General features: G+C 47.0%; 1 protein-coding gene across 2 annotated transcripts in view; it reads left to right on the top strand.

Annotated features, from left to right (window-relative positions):
• The window catches only part of LOC144762339 (uncharacterized), a 539,245-nt gene that overhangs the window by 253,572 nt on the left and 261,980 nt on the right, over nt 1–23,693 (top strand). For both annotated transcript variants that reach the window (XM_078647501.1, XM_078647500.1), the window contains exon 3: nt 10,034–10,515. In XM_078647501.1, the coding sequence (XP_078503627.1) occupies nt 10,034–10,515 (482 nt within the window). The remainder of the gene's footprint in view (nt 1–10,033; nt 10,516–23,693) is intronic.

Below are 23,693 nucleotides of genomic sequence, written 5' to 3'. Positions count from 1 at the left end.
AAGTTCGGCCGGTGGAGGGCATTGCTGTGGGGAGGGGGGAGGAGAAATGCGACACGGCAGGCAGGGGAGGGGGCGGAGCGGGGGTGTGGGAGGAGTGCGGCTGAGGGAACAGAAGGCGATTTCAGGCTGCGATGAGGGTGTGAAGCAGCAGGGGCTGCGGGAGGGAGGCTGGGCTGCCTTTGATGTGTAATGCAAGGCAGGCGGCTGGTGGCATGTGCACGCGCTTTTAATGCCAATGCGCCTGCGCATTGAGCTTGAATTTCAGGGGCACTGCAAGGAATCGCCATCGACTTGCAAGTTGGTAAAGCTTATTTAAGCCCCTATATATCGAGCTCCCGCTCAATGCGCGTGCGCATTGAGATAGGTCGCTCGACCTAAAAAGGAGGATACAGGACCAGCCCGCAGGGCACGAGAGGTACTCCTCCACCTGCTGAAGTGACCTTCGGCTGGGTTGTCTACCACCATCTGCCCCACAGTGGATAAGAGGGAGCTGCGCCCTCCCCAAGATGTGCATGGAGACTAGGAAGAGCGGTTTCTCCTGGGAGGTGCACATTCGTATTAGGAGGCATCCGCAGGCTGCAGCTGGTGCCCTGCAAGCCTACTGAGGCCCGCACCCACAGAATAGAGGAGCATGGATCAGCCTGCGGCTGCATCCATGGGGAGCGTAACCTCCTGCTGCCGCCCATGCAGAGCTTCCAAGGATAGTGGATCCCAGAACTAGGAGTGCTGCTGCAAATCACCGTGTGAGGTAGGAGTGACCTGTGTGCGGCCATGCCTGAAATAAATAGCCAGCCCACTTTTGCATTTCAAGCCCTCACGCGGCCCACAGTTAAACAGACTGCCGCGGTGGGGAAGAAAAGAATGCAGAGCCGCCAAGCGACCATTCCCCTGCGCCGGTACCCGCGAAGCACGTGGCATAAAGGAGAATGTTCGACTTTGCAGTTAACAGTTCACGTGGAGTCCCAATGAGGCAGTACCTGCCCAGATCGTCCTGCATCTTGAGCCACAACGCCTTCCTGATCGGTGCCCTCACAAGCTGCAAGGCCGGCAGCCATCGGAGAGCTGCCGCAGCCTGAGAGAAGTGGTGGCTGCACTGTCACCTATAGGTACTTCATGAAAATGCACCAAAATGAGCAATGAGGAGAGGTGCCCTGCTGCCGGTCCAAAATGCCTGCAGCAGCTGAACTGAATAAACCGGAGTCTGCCTTCACTTTGCACCAGCACCGAAGGGGAAAAGAAGAGCATGAAGTGTGAGGCCTACAGCACCGTGAAAAACGGTGGTGGCCGTGTAAAATGTTAAGGCGCCACATGGTGGCCAATGGGCTACACCGCATTCAGCCCGGAGGACAGCTGCCAGAGCACTAGTATTTCAGCAATGTACAAGCGCAATGTCAAGAAGGCCAGCAGTGCTCCGTGACCATGCCTCCAGTAATGCACTACCCCACATAAACTTGCCAGCCGCAAACAGGGACATCTACTGCTCTACACCTCCCTTGCTATAGAGAAATACTGAAGCTATGAAACAGAACCAAAACAGGAACGGACTGCACCCTGTGCCCCCTGGGAAGAGATACTGTAAATCAAAGGCAGCGCCCAAGAAGAAGAAAAGGAGCAGCGTAGCCTGCAACGTCAGCAGTCACCAGGACAGTAACCCCTTAATGCCAAATCAAGGGAAGAGAAATGAATTAAGGGAGCACAACATGCCTCATGGTGGCTGCCTATTGCTAGCTGCAAGAGGGGGAAGACCTGGTAATCCCCGTAAGGAACTACAAGATGCTCAGTTGCCCCGGATCAAGAGAACCATCAAGTGACCAAGCAAGGTCCAGAGAAGGCAATAAGACCGAGGGCAGCCAAGCCTCATGAACAGGCAAGAGAGGCACGCGCCGAACGTCCAGTAGCGTCTTGCACCACCGCAAGCAAGAAGAGTGCACCATTAACCCCCAGTGGTGAGTAACTACCACAGCAAGCCAGAAGAACGAGCACACAAGTGCCGGAAGAGGATGCCCAAGAAGGAGACGGAGCGCACAAAGGCAGAGGTGCACAGAAGGCCTCACCAGCGAACTTGACAGCATGGGTAGGCGCCCGGGAGATGGTCCTCTCCAAAAGAGAAGCACTACTGAATGCAGCACAGAGCATCCACATCTCCTCGGCACCAGTGAAGCTCAGGAGTGGGCAATAGACAGCAGAGTGTCCTCCCTCACACTGCCTCAAGACAGAGTCGGCAGTGATCCAAGACAGGCACGAGGAGAGTCGCACACTCCAGTGGTAAGCTGCCATCGAAACATGTGCTCCGAGGACACGCAACACGTGGCCGGACGCCACATGTTCACTGCAAGAATGAAGTGCGTCACTCGAAGTGACCAACCCTGCCAAGTGTGCCTGAACGGAGGCAGAGGTAGGCGCCACAACTGCGCAGGTTCGAGGCGCAAGCACGATGCCCTCGAGCGAAGAAGATAACTGCCATCCTGGCACAGCGAGAATCCCTGAAGAAGAAACACAGAAGTCAAGTGGCTGCACGCCAGCCAGCACCGGGAAGAAGGAGAGAAGAGCGACTGGACGTCTCGCCCGCATGACCCAGAGACCATTGAAGTTGATAGGCCCTGTTGGCCTGTTTGGAAGAAGGTGCACTCTATTGCACCCGGAGGAAGAACCAAAAAGAAGAGTGACGATCCTGTCGCCATGAAGAACCGGACAAACACAGGTGCACTGGAGAGAACAAGAGGAGAAACACAAGGACTTGTACCATCGCAAGCCAAGAATGCAACCAGAGACACTAGACAGCCATCAAGGCGGACCGACGTCCCTGGAGTCAACCCCATGTGAGAACGAAACGTAAGCCGCAGCAAGCGCGAACCGCGTCTCTCCTCAATGCTTTTCAGGATGACCGTCCATCGCCGAGCGTCAGCAGTCTAAGTCGGACAGCATCCCTGCTCCTGACCGCAGATGCCACGGGTGAAGGAACAACCTCAGCAAGACAGACCCGTAGCTGCAAAGTCCCTCCAGAAATCACCTCTCCTAGAAGATCCTCACCACCTGTTGTCCAGGTCCCTTGGCAACCACAACTTCATTGCCATGTGCATGACACCACACCCTGCAGAAAATATGGAAGTGTGACCGGAATGTCTACACTAAGAATCTGACGACCGACCAAGTTTAGGAAGGAAAGTCATGAGTGGCCTGGCCAGACGTTGAAGAGAACTTGCGCTGCTAAAGGAGCGCATCCCAACACACCAACAGCAAGTTAAGCGGGTGACAACCAGAGAATGACCTGGCGACCCCCCAGCCGGAGACCGCGAGGTAGCCGCAAGAGTGCACAAATAGTCGCATGCCTCGCGTTTCTCATCATGTCCATCATGCCACTGTCACCAACGTCTTAATAGCCCAAGAAGTCCAAGTACAAGGATGCAGATGCCTTCCCAAAGGAAATGGAAGCACCTGGCCACTCCCACTCTTGGTGATTGACTCAAGAACGAAGGCCTGAAACCATCACGGCAAGTGATCACTAACTGTTGTCCAGATCCACCTCATGGCTGGCAATTGACATCACGCCAGTCCTCGTCAAATGTGTCAAACACTACCATCTTCAGAGTACCGATGGACTGAAGTCCTGCACCATTGCCACACCAACCGACCAGAAGAACCAGAATCTACCTGCTAACCTGGCTTGCACCTGAACTGCGGCAGCAAGAGCATGTCTTGACCAAGACTCGTCCACCCCGGAGGTTTGTACGAGCGACTAGGTGCTGGCTCCTCGGTGGTCTTGCAGCTGCCCCCACGTCGGCACACAACTGCCCCAGCGCAGCCCACAAGCAGTCCCGTAGCAACCACAACAAGGGGCCTCCCCAGGCGGGAGAGTTGGACTTGATCTTGACCCACTGCCGGATTACTGGACACAGCGAAGTCGTATAACAGACTTCAGTCGATAAAGCAACACCTTCACCATGGACTCTAACCATGCTCATGACGCACCCTGTTTTAATAAACTGTTAGAACCCACCACAGACCATCCCCCACGTCAATGAAGTGGAGCAACTTAAGACCAAAGGACGTTCCCACTGGTATGCTGCAGAAGTGCAGCACCAAGATACTCCCTGGAGTGAACGTTGCGCTTTACAAATTCCGTCATTCATTCCACTGACGTCTCCAAACCAGCATTCGTGTCCTGAACCACTCCGGTTAAATTATGAGTGCAGGCAAAGATTGTCCAGATGTAGTCCGTAACCAGCTCCATGTCTGCTGTCTGCCCGCTGCCCGACTCGTGAGGCTGATGGGCCCTGTGATGTTTAGTTGACTGTTGTTTATCCCACCAGTTGGACTGGGGTTTTGTTTTGTTCTTCAGTAAAGTTTTGGGAGAAGTGTAGTGTCCTGCTTGACACGTTCTGGTGTCTCAGCAGGCACTGGTATTTCCAGTCACTCCCTCGAGGGCTGGACACACATGCCCCCCACACCTGTCCATCACAGGCGTCACTGGTGATGTGACCCTCCTAATAGAAGGGCTCGGTGCCCAAGGCCAGTTCCAGTCCAATACTACTGTGTCTGTGTGGTCCTTTGTTAGCATGTGGGCCTAGTGGCCAACAACACCACACCAGTCACAGAGGCCCGCCTGGTAACCATGCGCTTTACAAATCCTTATCATAGAAAGAAAACGCTTGAACCATGTGTCCACGGCTGCCCGGATTTTACGTAATCTCTAGTATCGCAAAACATCCCCCTCACAGCAATGTGAAGCACTGAAAATAAACACAAGAGCAATTCTTCTGATTCCATTGGGGTTGCAAGTGCAGCTAAGAAGCTCTAAGCAAGAGTTCACTCTTCCAGCAATAAAGGGAAGCACTGCTGGCACCTTAGGAACATTTCCCCAGTGTATTCTGGTAAATGTAGTTGATGACCATTTCAGTATCTCACAAGGAAATGTTCACCATCCAGTGGTACAGTGCATCCTTGGATATGTGTTTCTTGGTGATTACCCCTTTTCTGCAGGAAGTAGCAGGTCTCTTTAAGGGTGGATGAAATGATGTTTGTATTTAATCTGGACCACTTCAAAGAGCATATGTGCATCCCAAAGCTCATCGCCTAACGCTCCAGGAGGAGGTTTAGGCATAGGGAGATCTTTTTTGGGGGTGGAGGGGGAGAGGGGGGGGGGATTTCAGGGAGCACACTGCTGGCATATCAGCAAAATTCAGCAAGTCTACGGAGCTCAAACACGACAAACTGGTTACTTATCGAATGAGTAGGTGGCCGGATCATTTCACTTAAAAAATGTGAGACCTCCTTGAAGCAGAAACGCAATACATGAATACACCGCTGACTTTATTTATTTTTTTAACTCCATTACCGATTACCAATATCGTAAGCGAGGCTACACTTTACTGCCAGATGCTGGAAATGTGCTAATGTATTACCTCAACTAACATGAGTTCCTTGACTGATAGAGAATTGAAACTTAAACTGCATATTGCAGCTAAAAGGCACTCCAGATCAACCAGAAAACAACATTCTTTTGATTATATAATGTATCGGCGCAGGTTCTGACATAAAGGTGCAAAAGGACATTGACCTTACAGAAATAGGGATTCAAGATTGTTTTCACACAGTATAGACTTTACTTTTAGGGTTGCTAAGCATCGGTGCCACAGATCATTAGGGCTACTGTTTCTCTACATTGAGTTTAAGGAAGTGACTTTTCCACTGCTTATTTCATGAAGATAAAGATAAGTGCCATGTGCATACTTTTTTTTTTTTAAGGAGTGGGGCTCATTTAATGTCATATAAAAGTGTGAACGTATTCAATGAAAAACGTACTTTTTTTATCACATGCAAAAACCCACTACCCATTAGGCCGTTCAGTGGCACTGGCCACCTTCCCGAGTTTTAAAACACAGTGGTCCCTAAACATGGCCAATAATCGTGGAAAAAGATGAATATAGACTCAGAATCAGTACTATATTTAAAGCTGTCCAGCCAGGCCCGGACTGGCCGTTGTGGGCACCGGGCAATCCCCCGGTCGGCCGCAAGGGTGGGGGCCGGTTTTGGGCCCTGGGGGCCGTTTTTGTTGCAGAGCCGGTTTTGCAGCATAGCTGCAAAATCGGCCCTGTAACAAAATCGGCTGAAAAGCGGCCCTGGCAAAGCGCTCGCCCCCCTCCCGCGCGGGGGGGGGGCCGGCCAAGCACTTTGCCAGGGCCGGTTTTGGTTCCCAGTCCGGCCCTGTGTCCAGCCGGATAGAATTGCTTTTAATTTGTCAAATGAACACAGAAACAATAAAGTGGGACACAAGCTTGCATCCTACTGAACGTGTTTAAAGAGCATGAACCTAAAAACAGGGAAAGGTCAAGCAGAGAGACCTGCCTGCATGCTACACATTGAGACAGCACAATCAAAGGCCGATGATGAAGACGCTTTGATAACTGTGCTTCTATTGCACGAGGTCCATCGACACCTCTGGTCAAGCATACCATTTGGCTAACCGCGGACGCCGTCCACATCTTTTCAAGTGTAAAACTACAGGAATACAGTTATGTTGAATAAATACTGGGTAGAGTTGTGTTGTGTTTGGTAGCTACTTTGCCTATATCAGTTGATGAGATTGTTAGAATATCAGTGGGATGTTATTTGGGGCAGTCATTTGTTTGAAGGTGGTATTGGTTAATTACGCAATTTAGCAGGTACCTTTTAGAAAGCAAAGAGCTCAATGTAGAACTTGATCTGAGGAAACCATATTAAATCCTACAAAATTTAACTGTGTAGACTAATGGATGGTGTTGAAATCGGTCACAACAGCAAAGAACTCTTTGCCATTGTCAAGGAGTTTGCCCGGCCCAACAGCGAGACCACAGGCGTCCCACCCTCCTAAAACCTTTGCAACAAACTTGGCACCTTCTTCCACCCCAAGATCTGGCAGATCAACAACAGTTTTGACTCCCAAGACCCTCCCACCACTATTGACACCACCGTACTCAACTTCGCCGCACCCCAACAGATCCTGTGCAACTGGACCCCACTCACCTCCGATGACACACTAAAGACCATGGAAAGCATCCACTCTGGAGCCCCCTTGAAGTCTTGCCCGTATCACATCTTCCAAAGAGCAGCCTCCTCCATCGCCCCCGAGCTTCGCTACACCAACAACTGCTCCATTGAGACCGCCACCTTCCCCAATTACTGGAAACACACAGAGATAATCCCCTGCTTAAGAAGCCATCCACCGACCCTCCAGACCTCAAGAACTTCAGACCCATCTCCCTGTTCCCCTTTCCAGCCAAGGTCATAGAGAAGGCCATCAATGCCCTATTCTCTCAGAATTCATCGATGTAAACCACGTACATCTCCCAGTCTGACTTCCGAAGCACAGAGTCCGCACTTCTCTCTGCCACCAATGACATCCACTCCCTTCTTGACCAGTGCGAAACCACAGCCCTCATCCTACTGGACCTCTCGCCCTCATTCGATAGTCTCCCACCTCACCCTAATCGTGACACTCCATGACACTGGCATTCGTGACAAGGTTTTACAGCCACATGATATATTGAAGGTACGCCCGCTCCCTGTACGAGTTCTGAGAGGGCCACAGAAACAAAAGGAACCTAAGAGCAAACTAACCAATATGAAAATTTGAATTAAGGAGCCGTTTTTAAAGGAAAACAACCGTACATGAAGTGTCAGACTTCACTAGTTGACCATAGGTAAATACAGAATGGTGAGCGTATTTTAGAATTGGGCATGAAGGAACACAGCTCAAATATATAATTAAGTTTTCACCTTACAAAGCATATACTAGTGAATAAGTTTCCGGTTCGCCAATACGACCAGTTGGATCTAAGTATCAGTGATCAACCAGTGCCTTAATTATAAAGAACCATGTATCATAGATGTTTTAATCACCAAGAGTACTATTCCATATAGTCTTGATAAAGAAGGTCCAACTATTACCAAACCTTCGAAACGCGTAGATGCCTGTCCACCCTAAACTCACTGCTCTCAATTCACCCCAAATGCAAATTAATTTTGAAACACTGGGGTGTTTTTGTATCGTTTTTGGTAGGGGTTATGGTACCTAATGACAAAAATGTAATGTCTTTATCATCTCTCGTGTTGTGTCTTTCTTGATAATCTTGTGAATTTGTTGTTTTTTAAAGCTTTATATGTTTTTTTTATGAATTGTTTTTTTTAATATGTATTACAATTTTAATAAAGTTAGCATATCAATGCATCAATTGTAAGTTTCTGTGCCAACATGTGGATTATTGGTATTCACAGTGTTTCCCCTGAGTGAATATGGAAGAGTGATTGACGAATGGTTGTGATGTCTGTGAATTACTTCTGTGGTAGTTGTATTTTTTATCAATACTTCCAGAGAACACCTAATTTAGAATTTCTGTTTGAATCTTAGTCCTTTGGGTTCCAAAGGGTCCCTCTCTTTCTCTAACAAATCTGTGACAAGGCCCATGACTGGATCCGCTCCTTCCTCACGGGCTGAACACAGTGAGTCAGACTACCTCCTTTCCTCCTCAGAACCCACAAAGATCAGCTGCGGAGTGCACCAGTGTCCTCCCTGAGCCCCACCCTCTTCAACTTGTACATGACCCCCCTTGACGGCATCATCAGGAACCACAAACTCAATGTCGTCTCTTATGCAGACAACACCCAACTGATCCTCTCCCTCACCAACGAACCCACAGCCGCCAGAACTAACTTCCACAACAGGATGAAAGCCGTTGCCACCTGGGTGAAAGACAGCTGCCTCAAACTCAGCTCTGACAAGACTGAAGTACTCATCCTAAGACCCACTTTATCAGCTTGGGACGACTCCTGGTGGCCCGCCTCACTCGGATTCCCCCCACCACCACCTCCACGGACCATGCACGTAACATCCGCTTCAAACTGGATTCCTCGCTCACAATGAACCGCCAGATCAACGCCATACGCTCATCATGCTTCCACACGCTCCGCCTGCTTCAAAAGACATTCAGATGGTTCCCCACCGACTCACCCATGCACTTGTCGGCAGTAGACTCCACTAAGGCCACGCACTCAATGCCGGCGTCTCCCAGAAACTCCTCCGGAAAATACAGAAAAATTCAGAACGCCACAGCTAGACTGGTTCTCAACATGCACCGCCGCAGTCGCATCACCGAACACCTTTGAGCACTCCACTGGCTCCCAGTCAACAAAAGAATCCTGTTCAAGCTCCTCACGCACGCCTACAAAGCCCTTCAGGACGCAGAACCAGCATATCTGAACCACCGCCTCAGTCCATGTACCCACCAGACACCGCTGCCACGCCCCCATTCCGGGGAGTAGGAAAATAAACTGACTTTTGACTCAGAAAGCAGAGGAAATGTGACGAGAGCAATATTTAAAGGCCGCTTTATTGCCAACAAAGAAAATGAGCAATAAAGATGCCTTTAAATCTTGTTAACTTGTCACATTTGCATGCTTTCACAGACAGAGGTCAAGTGCATTTCAGTTAGGTGGAGTAGATTTTGTAGGCTACTAGACCTCCAGGTCTTGTAAAATGTAAATGATTTTTCGAGCCCTGTATAGTAGAGTACTTAAAGAAACTTCAGTTTGGAAAAGGAAATGGAATTGGGATTTGTGGTCTACTTTTGCAAGCTGGACCTTGAGGTTAGGGCAGAGGTCACTTTGATATGGACTTTCAGACATATAACTATGAGGAACATGAAAGCAGTAAAATTATTCTATCGATTGGGGCTTATATTGGTCTAATAAATTGCTGGGGTTTGTAATGTTTTATTGTAGACCACATGCTGTGCACATACCCTGCATCTAGTGAGTAGTTCATTGTGTAACTACCACCTGTTTTTCAAAACCTTATTTGAGAGCAGATGTAGGAGTGTTCAAGTGCAGACCCCCAAGTGATGTCTTCCCTGATTTACAATCAGAATTTTTTCTGCAGCTTGGGTTGGTAAACTGGATTTCTTCTCCCTGCACTACATGTTAAATGCTCTATAATAATTGGGAATATTTCATTGATAGTTTAGCACCGCTCAAAGTAACTTGATTTGTTCCTTTCCAGAAAGAAGACGAAATTGCACTTTGACCCCGTTGGCCATCAACCAGCTTCAGAATCAAGAGAATCAGTGCTGCAAGGTTCGGGCGCTTATCCACGCCAGTCTGGACCGCCACAGTTCTGAAGAAGAGCTTGAGCGTATCAGCAGGGAGTTTGCCGCTGAGAAGCGCAAGTGGTCTCAGGTCAGCAGACTTAGTTGCCTTAATGACACTACGTCCTCCAGTGACGAGGAGGTTAAAAATCTGTGCGGGATGTCCTTCCGTCCCGTGGAGCAGGCTGGCGGACTGGGCGCCATTCCCAGCCCGGTGCTCTTCAGCGCTTCCCCTCCTAAGAGACTCCAGCCGCTGGGCCGAAGCCCAGCCTCCAGGCCGCTCATCTTCACCAGTGTTGGGACCGGGTTTGAACAGGGCATGCCTTGCAAGAGACACAAGCAGTGCTACGGGGACAACACCTGCAGGCCTAGCCTTGACTTGGAAAAAATGCAACAGGTAGGCAAAATTCAGGTGGCTCTTTTACAGACAAGTTGATTTGCAACTTTTAACTCTCAAATAGTGTAATATCCACAAAAATATTAGTTGGACTAGCCGAAAAGTATTTCTATGGTGTATCTAAAAATCTGGCATAGAGTTTCAAGTGTGGATCTGTATTTCCATTGTTTATTATCAGATCTTTCCATGTTGTCCGTTTAATGAATATTGGCCTGATTTAGAGTTTGGTAGATGGATGTAAAACCGTCAAATTGGTAGAGTACTTAACTCCCGCCATTACAAGGTCCTCTGCCTGGGGAATTTTGAGATATAGCGGACAGTTTAAAAAAAAAATGCAGCTTATGCCTAATTTTAAAAACATTTTTTATTAATTCTCGCATTGCAGACACAAGAAAATAATCTGGAGCATAAACATGCCTCACATCTCAGTATCCCACTCTTAAAAGCAGCAGTAAGTATTATAAAGTCACAAATATACAATATTACTATTTGCACAACACCGGAGACCCCACTTCTGTTTTGCCATCCCGAGGCATCAGTCCTCCTCTGGGCCAGAGTCACTGTCTTCACAATCTGACGGAGGATCACAAATTTCCCCTCTGTATGTGTTCCATGCACCCCATATTTTTCCCCACTTTTTAGGGCATCCTCTATTACTGTACACCGCCCTCTCAGCTATTATGGTTGCGTCCAAATCTTTATTCCATTGTGCTAGGGTAGGTACCTCCACGCCACCCCACTTTTGCGCTATATTTCTTTTTCCACCATCATGCCCAAATGTAACCCAACTTTGTCCCAAGAGCGTGAGGTCGTTAGGCTCCCATATGTTTAACAAGCAGCGCCTGGGCTCAGGTAGCAGTGATACCCCCACCATTTGCGAAATTGTTTTCAGCACCTGTGTCCAATATTCCGCTATCCTGGGGCAGTCCCATATGGTATGATAAAAGGTCCCCTCTTCCCCGCAGCTTCTCGGGCAGTAGGGATGCGCAACCTTTCCTATCGCATGCAAGGTGCGTCTGGTGTAGTAGGAGCGGTGTAGAATACGTAATTGTACCAGTCGAAGCCATGAAGGTATACCCACCTCCCTCGGTGATGCTAATGCTTCCTGACATTCTGAGTCGTCGATTTCAGCAAGGTTATCCCTCAGTGGTCCCGTTGGGTCAGGGAGGTTATTTACAAGTTTACGGTAGGTTAGAGAGGTTGCCTTCTTTGGCATATAATCGGTCAACAGTCTATCTTCCATTGGGGATGCCTCTGGGACCACTGAGCCAGTCGATAAGGCCCTCACCAGAGCGTGCCGTATCTGTGTGTATCTGAACAGTTCCGAGGGGGCCAGTTCATACTGCTGTTGTAAGCTTTCAAAGGAGACCACTTCCCCCTTCTGCCACATATCTCCGACCGTTGATATGCCAATGTCGTCCCAACGGTCAAACCCCTTACTGTGTCTGAGGTTTCCTAACTGTTTCGTGTCCCATAACGGTGTAAGCCGGGTTATCACTCCCTGCCACCCTAATCTTGTCAGAGCTGTGTGCCACAATCCCAGGGTATGCCATAGTGGGCCAAACTTTGTCTTTGTCAATTTTTCATCATAAAGGGGGCTAACATGTCCCTCCCACCCAACTGTGTCCTATCCGCCTGTAGTGCCGGGTCAGACTGTGGGAGATGTACCCATTGATTAATCACTTTTAATTGTGCGGCCCAATAATAAAGTTTTATATCTGGAAGTGCTATCCCACCGTCATACCAACCACGCACTAGCTTGGCCTGTGCAATACGTGCTGGTTTATTGCCTCACAGCAGACTGGAGACCTGTGCTGCAATAGCTTTGAAGTAGGAGGGTGTCACTAGATATGGTGTATTTTCCAGAATGTATAAAAAGTGCTGCCCTCCCCAGCAAGGTCAGCGGTAGTGTTTCCCAGTGACGTATGTCTCATTTGAGATGCTCTAGCGGAGGTTGCCGATTCCTAATATTGAATTCCCCATGGTCTGTTGTAATGTGGACCCCTAAGTATTTAAACGTACTGTCCACTATTGTAAGTGGGCAATTGTCGAGGAGACGTGGTGGTGGGCCGTGCAGTACGTACATAATGGACTTGGACCAGTTAAGGGTGTATCCAGATGCTCGAAAATAAGCCGTGCAGATATCTAGCAGACTGATTATAGAGCGCCTAGGGTGGGATAAATATAACCGGATATCGTCGGCATATAGGGAGATACGATCCTCCCAATTATCGGTCCACTTAAGGCCTCATCATTGGATCCCACCGTATCCATACCGCCAGTGGTTCTAGTTTAGCGCAAATAACAGCGCCGACAAAGGACAGCCCTGACGCGTGCCTCTTGCCAAGGGGAAGTCTTCAAAGATGTGACCATTAGCTGCAACATGTGCCAGCGGTTTGGTGTAGAGCAGCTGAACCCAAGAACAAAACTTCGGACCGAACTCTAAATGGCGTAGTACTGCGAAGAGAAAGGGCCAATGTATCATGTTGAACGCCATATGTGCATCTAGTGATAGCACCACCACTGGCTCCTGCACGTACGCAGAGCGCGCAAGCACCCCATGTAACCTCCTTAAGTTAAGCGCTGTATTTCTGCCAGGCATAAAGCCTGTCTGGTCCGGGTGTATAAGCTTCGTCAAGTGTGGTGTAAGCCTGAGCGCTAGTACTTTCGCAAGGATTTTGGCCTCTGCATTTATAAGAGACACAGGCTGATACGAGGCACAGCTATCCGCAGATTTTCCAGGTTTTAAGATAGCCAGTGCGTGGCCGTGCGTTGGTCCGGCGGGAGCTCTCCCGCCTGTAGACTCTCAGTGAACCTCTTCAGTAGGTGTTGCGTTATGGAATCAGCCACCTTTTTGTAAAATTTGATAGGGATACTAACATATACCATTAGGTCCCACCGCCTTACCCGATTGCAGTGCCCTATTGGCTGCCTGTATCTCCTCAGCCGTGAGGTCAGCCTCCAAGTTCTGCGCTTCTTCGGGTGTTAATGCGGGCATGGCAAGGTCTTTAATGTAGGTCAACTCCTCATCGATGTCTATTGTGGAGTCTGAGTAAACCGCCCTTAACCTTCAGACTTAACTTCTTTTATTATCAGGGGGAACTGCTTCTTCACTAATATGCCTACTCCCCTGGAGCTCGATGTAAATTCGGAATGTACCGCCATTCATATAACCCCATCTAGCTAGTGCTTTGGTGGACGTGCCTGTGAGATGTGTTTCTTGCAGTAATACCACTGCCGGGCCTGTAGGACTAGGCCACGTTTAATTTTATCACCCAGTCCGCTCACATTCCATGTGAATATTGAGAGAAATGGTATCACGGTGTTGGAATCTCCCCTTGGGTCAGTCCGTATTCCGTCCTCCATTGGTGTGGTCTACCAATCTATAGATACAAGTGACTTGTCTTGAAGTGGTGCGTGGTGTGTCCCTGAGCGTGTAAGTGCAACACAACCAGCTCCATAGTAAGCGATAACATACATCAAATACAAAAAACTTTTAAAAAGTACCCACCCCCAACCCACCTCCCTACCTTGTGGACCCAGAACTTCCCGCCTCCCCAACTTAGCAAAGTGCTTAGAACTCCAACACCGTAACTTTACTTGCATGCACCAGGGTGGGAAGTCCGAGGAAGACCTTTCAATCCCCATGTCCCAGAGTCCTGAGTCATCAGCGATTCTATTGCAGTCTTAAAGTCAATGTGGATTCGTCGCGAGTAGCATATCGATGCGGCCATGGAATGTTTAACAGTGGATACTCTCCCAGCGGGGAGGTGGTGCTTCTCAAAAGAGCTCATTCTCCTGCTTCTTTCTGTAGTTGTTTGTCGCCCCTCTCGTCCTGCGCATCGATCTCCGGATCTTCGGTTCGAACCCGACGTCTTCTTTCCCTTTGCGCTCTTCCAGGTTTTCCCATCGTTCGCCATCCCTCCAGCCAGTCAGCGGCCTCCTCCGACGTTTCAAAAAACCAGGTTTTCCCATAAGCGACGACTCGGAGTCTCGCTGGGAAGAGCATGGAGTATGGCAGTTCGCGGGCTCTCAACGCCTTCTTGACCTCTAGGAAAGTTCTGCGGCTCGCCGAAACTGCCGCCGTGTAGTCGGGGAAGAATGAAATTGTGGAGTTTTGTATACGGACTGGTGGCGCCACTCTGGCCGTTTGAAGGATAGAGTCCCTATCTCGAAAATTAAAGATGCGGGCCAGCACTGGACGTGAAGGGGCCCCAGGCCTTGGTCTGCCACCCGGCACCCTGTGCGCCCGCTCCACCGAAAAGAAGGTTGAAAGTCCTTTTGGGTGCAGGCATGTTTTTGTGAGTTCTTCAATGTACAAATCCATAGCGGGCCCCCTTCCGACTCTGGAAGCCCAGTGATTCGAACATTGTTGCGTCGGGAGCTTCCTGGTCATCCAGTTTCTCCGTTATTCGCTTGTTCTCCGCCTCCAACTGCGTCACTTTCTTAAGCAGGAGTGCGGAGTCTTTGGAGAGGTTGGTCGTCATGTGTTCTGCCTCTGCTACTCTGGCGGATGTTTTCTGAAAGTTTGCTCTGAGGAACGTAACATCAGTCGAACCCACTGGCCCCGTCCCAACGGCAGTAGGATTCTCCACGTGTCCTGCATTTCATATGTCTCCGGTTCGCTTGCCCCCACCACTTCCGCTCTGGCCCGACCATCCACTTTTGAGGGCCCTTCTCTGATCAGGCCGCCGCTTCCAGCCCTCGGCTGCCACCGTACAGAGGGGCCGCTGTTCGTTCTTCCCCGCACCGCCGGCGTTGCTGCACCTCGACCCCTGGCTCGCTGTCTGCCTTCAACTGGCCTTGGTCCCTGGCGACTCGGGAGGGGGGGCGGTATGGGGGTTTGGGGGAGACTTCAGTCCCAACCCAGCACCAGCTCTCCGTGCGTCGGTAACCACCACCTCACAGCACCGATCAACCGGAGGCACCTGATGATTGAGGCCGGTTCTCGCCGCCGGTCACCCAGAAATCTCCAGGGACAGCCTTTCTAATTTAATCCCCGGCTGCAGTATGCCGGGCAGGTCGCAATCTGCTCCTCTTTGCAGCCCCTCGCCGTGTCCTCTAAGCTGCACCAGCGCCGGACCGCTGCACACCGGTATGATTCCTCCACCTCACCGCAGGCACTCAGCGGCAGAGCCCGGCTCGCGCTGCCGGTCACCCGGACACCTCCAGGGGCAGCCGCTAACATTTAGTCCCCGGCTTCTATACGTCTGGCAGGCCGCAATCCGTGCCTCTTCGCAGCTCCGCCCAGCGCCCTCCGATCTACACCAGCACCGGATCGTTGTGTACCGCTTCGATTCCTCCACCTATTCACAGGTTCTGGGCACAATTTTTATTGCGGATCAATGTGTGGATTTGTGGGGAGACGTTCTTAGTCTCGGAGCCCCGTTAGGCTGCGGCCATCTTGTTCGGCTGCTCGCCATGCCCCCCCAGGCATAAGCTGCTTTCATGGCGGCTCCTGTCAGTGTATTGAAAGTTAGATGGACGGCCATCAAAGAGTTACTCTATATTTTAAAAAATAAAATACCACAGTGGGATTTTTTTGGGGGAAAAAAAACAAAATCCAATGACCTCCACAAATGGGCAATTTATCCAATGGGGTGGGGGTCACTTTGCCGTTTTCACTGCACCTTACTTTCATGTTTTACCTGGCAGTGACGGACAGTAAAAACTGGCCAATCAATTGCACACTCTAAAAAATGATGGCCAAACCTCGGACGGCTCTTTACCCGTTAGATTAATATGACTGTGACAAAGACCGATTAGTCTCCATTGCGGAATACTTAAGGTCTGCCCGTGTGTAAATCAGGTAGGCGGACCTTCAGTTTGGCAGAGTGGATATTCAGTCACCATTGCGGTAGAGCACCCGCTCTGCCAAATTCTAAATCAAGCCCTTTGTAAATGAATTACTGTGCAGAGACCAATGGCAAATGCTTGCGTAAGCCTCACCATTTTTAATGAAGCATCCAAAATACACTATACATTTAGCTGCTTCGATTGCGGTGGTTTACCCGCTAGTTCCCACATGACCGGCATGAATTTTATTATATGTTCATTCTGATACTGTATTTCCAGACCAAGTAGCTTTCATTGGAAGAGTTCCTGTTACTGATTGCTTTGGGGGAGCTCTATCCTCGTCCTCTGCCACCTTATCTTGCACAAACTAGCCTTTTTTTCTGTGTTGGTTTTAGGTGAGGCTTTAGCTAAACTGAGAGACCTACTGCTTGCAAATGGGCAACTTGCTCCTTACATCCAAGGACTTGGTCTAAGTAAAACTTCCTGTCACACTGCCTGCCTTTCCACCTTCAAAAGCAGGCGTCCGCATATGAGTGGACCGCATTTGCCCATAGGTGTGCAAAGTGTATGGAGTCTTCCTTTTGGCTGGACCAGGTTTCTAGAAACTGTATTTTGAGGCAATTGAGGTACTGATAGATTGATTTAAGATGCATGTTAATAGAAAAACTTTTCAAGGAATCAAATGTCTAAATGTATAAGTGAGCTGTGACTTCCTTTGATAAAGAACCTCACATGCAATCTCGAATCAAACTGCATTATGAAAACTAAAAGCTCCAATAGAGGAAGTTTATCTCCTACAAATAGCTACCTTCATCGCCCCTATCTTTCCTAGTATTGGACGCGGAGTTTACTCGACCCTCAAGCTATAGTAGCAGTCACCACTTTACATGACCAGTGCAGTGCGCCTTTAATGCAGATCTGGTTTAATTCTAAATGCAACATTTTGAGAAAACTCTTAGTCAAGGCTATCCGAGGAGGCTCTGAAGAACCTTTAAATATCTTGCCACCAAAGGTGAAATTGAGAAAGGGAGCAAGTGTTTCTATCCAGGAATTACATTTTTTTCCCCCACCTTGTTGTAGAAACCTTGTTTAGTGGCTCTTGACCTGTTCTTGAATATGTTTGGAGTGAAGACAACCTCAGGTACTACATTTGGAGGAGGCATAGCTGATCGATCTGTAGAATAATTTGCGAGAAGACTGTGCCATTTTTGTTTATATAGGGCTCAGATTTCTAGAAAGGTTACTGCCAGCAGTTTGGATATTTTGAAATGTCGAATGCTTAGCAGTTAGTTCATTGTGCACCATTGGGACTCAGTAGTTAGATTGGAATTGATCTACGCAGCAGCTCTGAGAATGGTGGATCAGACTGTTATTGATACGAACTACGTGATGCCTCAGCAAACTCCTAAGTTGCAGTGATTTGTTTGGAAATGTTGTAAAGAGAGGGTTATTTGTTGCACCATTTAAGTAGCCAGGTCGTATATTATCAAAAAGAGACGAATATGCCCGAATGTCAATCTGACAAAAAGAGCATTCGAATCCAAGATTCAAAAGTTGATTTCTCCGGATAATATGTTGGAAAATGAAGAGCCTGCACAAGTTAAAGGTCAGGAACGTATTTGCCATTTTCTTCCAATGCCTCATTTGCCTCATTATGGGTGTGCAAACTATGGCCCTTAAAGATTATGGTGGCCAGTCCATCGGTCCACCGGGGAATTGGAGGGATATTCTCTGCCCTGGTGGAAGTATGACCGTCATACTTGGAGATATTCCCCTGGCAGATGGTGATCTGTGTCTTCGGCAGATCTGCTGTTGCTGTGGCTCTGCTGAAAGTTTCCTATTTGGGATCGCAGTGCTTGCCCTGGGGGCCTGAACATGCAAAAAACAAATAGTACATTGGAGCATCTACCCTAAAAAGAGAGTCTAGAGGTTCTTATGGACAGTCGGTCAAAGGATTTAGCCAGTGGAGCTGGTATCTGCTAAACCATCGGTTTCCGAACTCTAAGTGAGGCCCTAAGATTTGAGACATCTACGTGAAGCTGATACTTAATCACCATAGACTGTTGGATAGTATGCTTGGTTGATACCTTTTTGACCCCAAGATAAGTTGCTTATTTAACTTGGATCAAGAAGGTAAAATCCATGTTTTGCCATTGTGCATAGGACTGTGATTTATACTTCAAATGTGTGAAACCTAAATAATTTGCAAGTGGGGGATCAACATTGAATTTACACCAATCTGTATATATTTTAGAGGAAGCAATTCGGAGATTGAATGGGCTAATCTAGATCATAGTGGTTGAGGCGTAGTCTGCCTGTTCAGCCAATATATTTTCTGGAAACAATCTTTTGGTTGTCTTATAATATTGTGTTTTATCCTTTAGTTTTTTTGTGAAAGTTGGTGTGAATATTGTTTGTCGTCTTTCTGATGCACCTAATTGCTAAAAGACTACTATTAGGTTTGTAAATGTCTAAAGATGGCTTTTAATCCTCTTGCTGATTGTAGCTATAAGAAATATAAGACATTGGTGGATTTCAAACAGGCCTCCTTTTCAACTAAAATTTAAGGTATATGCCCTATTAAGCCTTCCAGCCTGTACGTCCCTGAACTCAGCAAATCTACTCATGCATTTTGTATTTTTCCCCTTTGTTTAACTATTAGTATCTCTAGCCTGGTGCAGGCCCTCAACTATTGTATGTGTGTGTCTTTTGACACTTTTTGAATTTAAACCATCATTTGAACACTCATACTGGTGTCTGTTTTAACCATCCATCATATGGCAATGGAAGTCCCATCCCAAAAATGTCCTCTTAATTCCCTTGTCCCATTTAAATTAATCATATGGGTTTCGTGTTAGGGTCCAAGTCTCTATTCTTTTTGACACTCTCAATTCATGAATTTGTTTAGGTCGAGTCTGTTGGCATTTGGTGCTTTGAAAAATGTTCCCGTACCCTTAGATCAAGCTAAAGATACTGAGAGAATTCACAGTCCCTAACTTGGGTGAAGTCCCTCGCTCAGGGTATGTGTTGGGAATCATTCTTGATGACCTTGTGGAGAGTTCTTTTTTCCAGTTTTAGGAACAAGAACATTTTAGCGCTTTCCAAGATCTACTTAAGGAGTCCATCACCCTATGTCCAAAACCTTGTCTATTTTGCATTTGGTGCTGTCCCAGACTCTGTGATATCATGTAGAGTTAATTCTCGATAGTCTTACGTCCACCGTGTCATGCAGAGTCAACCTGTCAGTCCTATGTTTGGGAACAAGTAAAAAACCTATTGGGATAAAAACCTGTGTCTGTGCTGGCCTGATGTTGGATTAAAAGTGAGATTGACTCCTCGCGGCAAACCATCCTTCTTTTTCACAATGGTTTGACATTAATTGAGGAAATGCCAAACAATGGCACCTAAAATGATGTTAAGCGACAGTATTCGATGAAACAAGAACATGCTTGAGGAATTGTTTTCTTACTTGCATCAAACAATGCACATACGTCTTGAATGAATGTTCATTTAAAGACTTTTCTGTGAAAAAGGTTGATTTTTATTTCCAATCATTGAGTAATGAAAAATGCATTTACTCGATGTGAAATATTAAGTTACACATCTGTGATACATGATTGAGATCATGTGATCTATGCAGATTGGTGCACCTAAACCCCTTGAGCTATTTGCCAATAACAGCATCAGGCCTGTCAATCAGTGGCTTATTTTCTGGACATTCTTGGTGCTTTCCTGAGACTTACTAATGTGTGAGTTTTTTGCACCAGTCAGATCATCCATTTGATCTCTTCCTACAGTTGTTTAAATCCAGGAATTCACCACATTGGTGTAAGGTGTGTAATACGCCTAGTGTACGTATTTAGCATGCAGGAGTTTGTGCTTTTAGTTTAGCGTGATGCATTTTGGATCTAGCATAGTTACGTCCAGTCACAAAGCCTTCAATAACCATTCACTGAGGATAATCATGCTATAAGGAAAGAAGTAAAAGACAAGTTTTTAAATGCTTCAGAAGCAGAGAAAATTAGTCTGACTGTTTGGTGCTTGGACATTCTATTCAAAAGAACGTATGTGGAATGAATGAATCTATGGCCGGCCCATGCCACTTTCTTGATCCTGGAAACAATCCCTGATCTCGATCTGACTGATTTTATGAATCTCTTGGGAGAGTACCATCTAAACTTACTTTTGAGGTACGCTGGACCTGAACCATGTAATGCTTTGTGTGCAGGACACAGAGCCTTAAAAGCAATCCTCTTCATTAGTGGGAGCCAGTGAAGCTCAACCAGTGCGTCTGCTAATGACTTGAACTTTTTTTTTTTCAATAGAGGGCAAGCAGTGTTTTACAGCACCTGTAGCTTATTTAGTGCTTTCTGCTTAGTGCCAATATATAAGGCATTGCAGTAATCTAGCCTTGATAAAGCTAAGGAGATTACCACTGCTTTTCTCAGATTTGGGGTCATAAAGGGGTAACACTTTCTTCAGCATTCTTATGATCAAACAGCAGGATGACCACAATTTTCTTATTTGAGCCTCGGATGCCAGCTCTGCATCAGAGGTGACTCCTAAGTTCCTTACTTTAGAAACTGGCTTAGGAGGAGAGCCAAGCGACTGAGGCCACCACACATGACCCCAAACATCAACCTCCTTCCCAAAGAGAAGGACTTCACGGTTTTGGGAGTTCGTTTTTTTTTTTTTAACAAATTGTATTGTCAAATTGCACATATGTTGCAGGGCTCTGTACCCCAGAGACAACTGCAGTATCAAATTTTACATAAGCAAGGAAGCAATTGACCTTTTCAGAGTAACAACCAGAATAAATGACAGTGTATCAAGGATACTAAGACCCCCCGCCAACCCCCCATGCCCCCCTCCCAGATTGGGAATTCAGTTTTAAACAATTTTGCTCATCCAGCTATCATCGACTGCTAGCAGGCAGCTGTTAAATCGGTCAGCCACCTCCATTACGTTGCTGGAAATCAATACAACGATTTGTGTATCCTCGGCATAGTCTACTTTGGCAAAGCCAAAAGAATGGATAAAGCATAGCCCTTCGAAGCTTATTGTGCTCGAGCTGCTACTTAGCATTTTTTGAGGTACGGTAGAACCAGACCACCACAGACTCATGGATAATAAAAGTAATTTTTCAATTTGCTGAAGTTTCCTTGCCAGTGCAAATGAAGCGTAAGAGCAGTGGTTTGAATCTGGGACAGAGGGGCCCTGTCAGTTAGCCTGTGATAAAGTTGCAAGAACTGTGGCAACACTGAAATGTTCATGGCTGCGCTTGATTATGGGACGTGGAAGCTTTCTCCATCGATTCTCATAAATCAATGGCCCCATTAATTGTACAATGGCCCCATTATCTGCACAATGGCCAACTTTGTAATAGTCTTTACTACAACTGAAGGGTAATTTAAGATGTAATTTAAAGGTGGCATCAGTGTGTGGAAGAAGTTCAAATTCATAAAAGGTAATGCATAAACCAGGGATCGTCCTTAATCTTATAAATTTACAAACCATGGAAGCCAAGTTCAGATTAGGCTATTAATATAGTTACTCATTCAGGCTGCTGAAGTATCAATAGCCACTGAAAGCAAATCCTGATTCCTCCTCAAAGTTCTGAAAGCAAAAATATCAAACTTTGGATCCTGCCATTTCCTTGAAGTCGCCAAGAATATGAAGTTGGGTACCTCAAGAACAGTGTCTTAGGACACGGTTCCCATTGTCACTTTAGAAGGTCATAAAAAAGAACCTATTCGAAATCTAACTAAATACATAGCCCCACCCCTCCCCCCCCCACCCCCTACACTCATCCCTTTATACTGATTTCAGTCATATTGGTGTAGTTCAGTCGTATTGGTGTAGTTATTCTTCAAGCACTGTAATAAACCAGTCTCTTTGTCCACCCTATCATGTTTTTGCTAATATAATTTTTTTACAAGAATAGCATCATTATAAGCAGGTGATATAGTGAGACAATCCTAAGAACTTTAGAGGGCATGGATTCTCCTGATGATCAGACCAATAAGATGATCAATGGTAAGCGGCAACTTTAGGAATGGTAATTTTATGAAGCAGATATATAGTTGTTTGCATCCACCCACATCTAGACGTTATGATTTTTTTAATAAGATTTGTAAAATGAAAGATTTGTGTCGGGGGATGTTGATGAGAGAAGGGAAAATGGTTGCGGACCGATGTAGATCACACTATCCACTGAAAAATATCTTCATGCATAAATATCAACTCCACAATGTTGATTGTCAATGTAAGCATACAGAAGTACGGATTTACTTTAACTACATATCTACTTGCCTTCATAATATTGGTTCATCAGTGTTGTTGCAGGTCGAGCTTACCAATGTAACAAGTTCCATTAGGGACTTTTTACGGTGGTATGATGCACCTCTGTTCTGTGTCTCTCGGAACCCAGGACTTCTCACAAGTTCCGTAGGGGATGCTAGTAGATAACTACGCAGACAAAACTAATTGATGCTGAAGGGTGGTCTAAAGGAAAAGCTGGGTCTGGCATTGTTCCACGTAGCAGACCCCACTCTCAGAAGAAGAGTGTGGAGAAACTGGCCTTTACTTCAGTGTCCAGGTTCATGACAGGACATCCACCTCAATTCTCCCATTATCATTTTATATACCCGACTGAGGACTCGGCCATGGATGTAAGTGCTCGAAATAGGTATTAAGTGCAGGTACTCCATGCAGGAGATATCAACTCCGTGTTACTCTTCCAGGTACACTCTGAAAAGGTACGTTTATAAGTCCTTCAAGCAAATTCAGGTTGATTTTCAGTTTTTACGGAATGTTGTTCCAGAGCCTTGGAGTTGAGTAGAATTTGAGTTAAATCAAAGTTGTAGATCTTGTAATTCTTGGGTTTTAAAGAAAGACCTGGAACTTGATTCTTGTGTGGAGTTTTTTTTCTTCAGATCACTAGTTAAGCTGAGCTGTGATGCACACCATGTTAAAGCTTATTTCTGGGTTTTGCTGTGGTGTAGTTATTCCTGTGAAGTTATATTTAAAAAATAGGTCTGCCCATTTAAAATGCTGCATGTTTCTTCTCCGATTTAGGCGGTGTGTAAGAAAGCGCAGGTTGTGGTTTGTGCTCACTGCTGGGAGACTGGAGTGGTGGGTGGAGAATTGGTACTCAGTGGCTAAAAACAGACTCAAAAATGATCATGTGTACGAACCATTCAGGAAGAAGCAAAGTGACCCCCTAAATTTAGTGACTTTGTAAAGAAAGTTACATCTACTTACATGAAGGAAGCCGTGGATTTTGAAGTTGTAATCGGAAACATTATCCAGTATTATGGGTGTCTTTCATAGATTCACATGCCTGAATCATTCCCCGACGTCGAGACGGGAGTCTCCGGTAC

This window comes from Lissotriton helveticus, chromosome 6 (genome assembly GCF_964261635.1).
Source record: "Lissotriton helveticus chromosome 6, aLisHel1.1, whole genome shotgun sequence".
Lineage (NCBI taxonomy): Eukaryota > Metazoa > Chordata > Amphibia > Caudata > Salamandridae > Lissotriton > Lissotriton helveticus.
The sequence above is the reverse complement of the archived record's forward strand: the minus strand, read 5'-3'. Positions and strand labels throughout refer to the sequence as shown.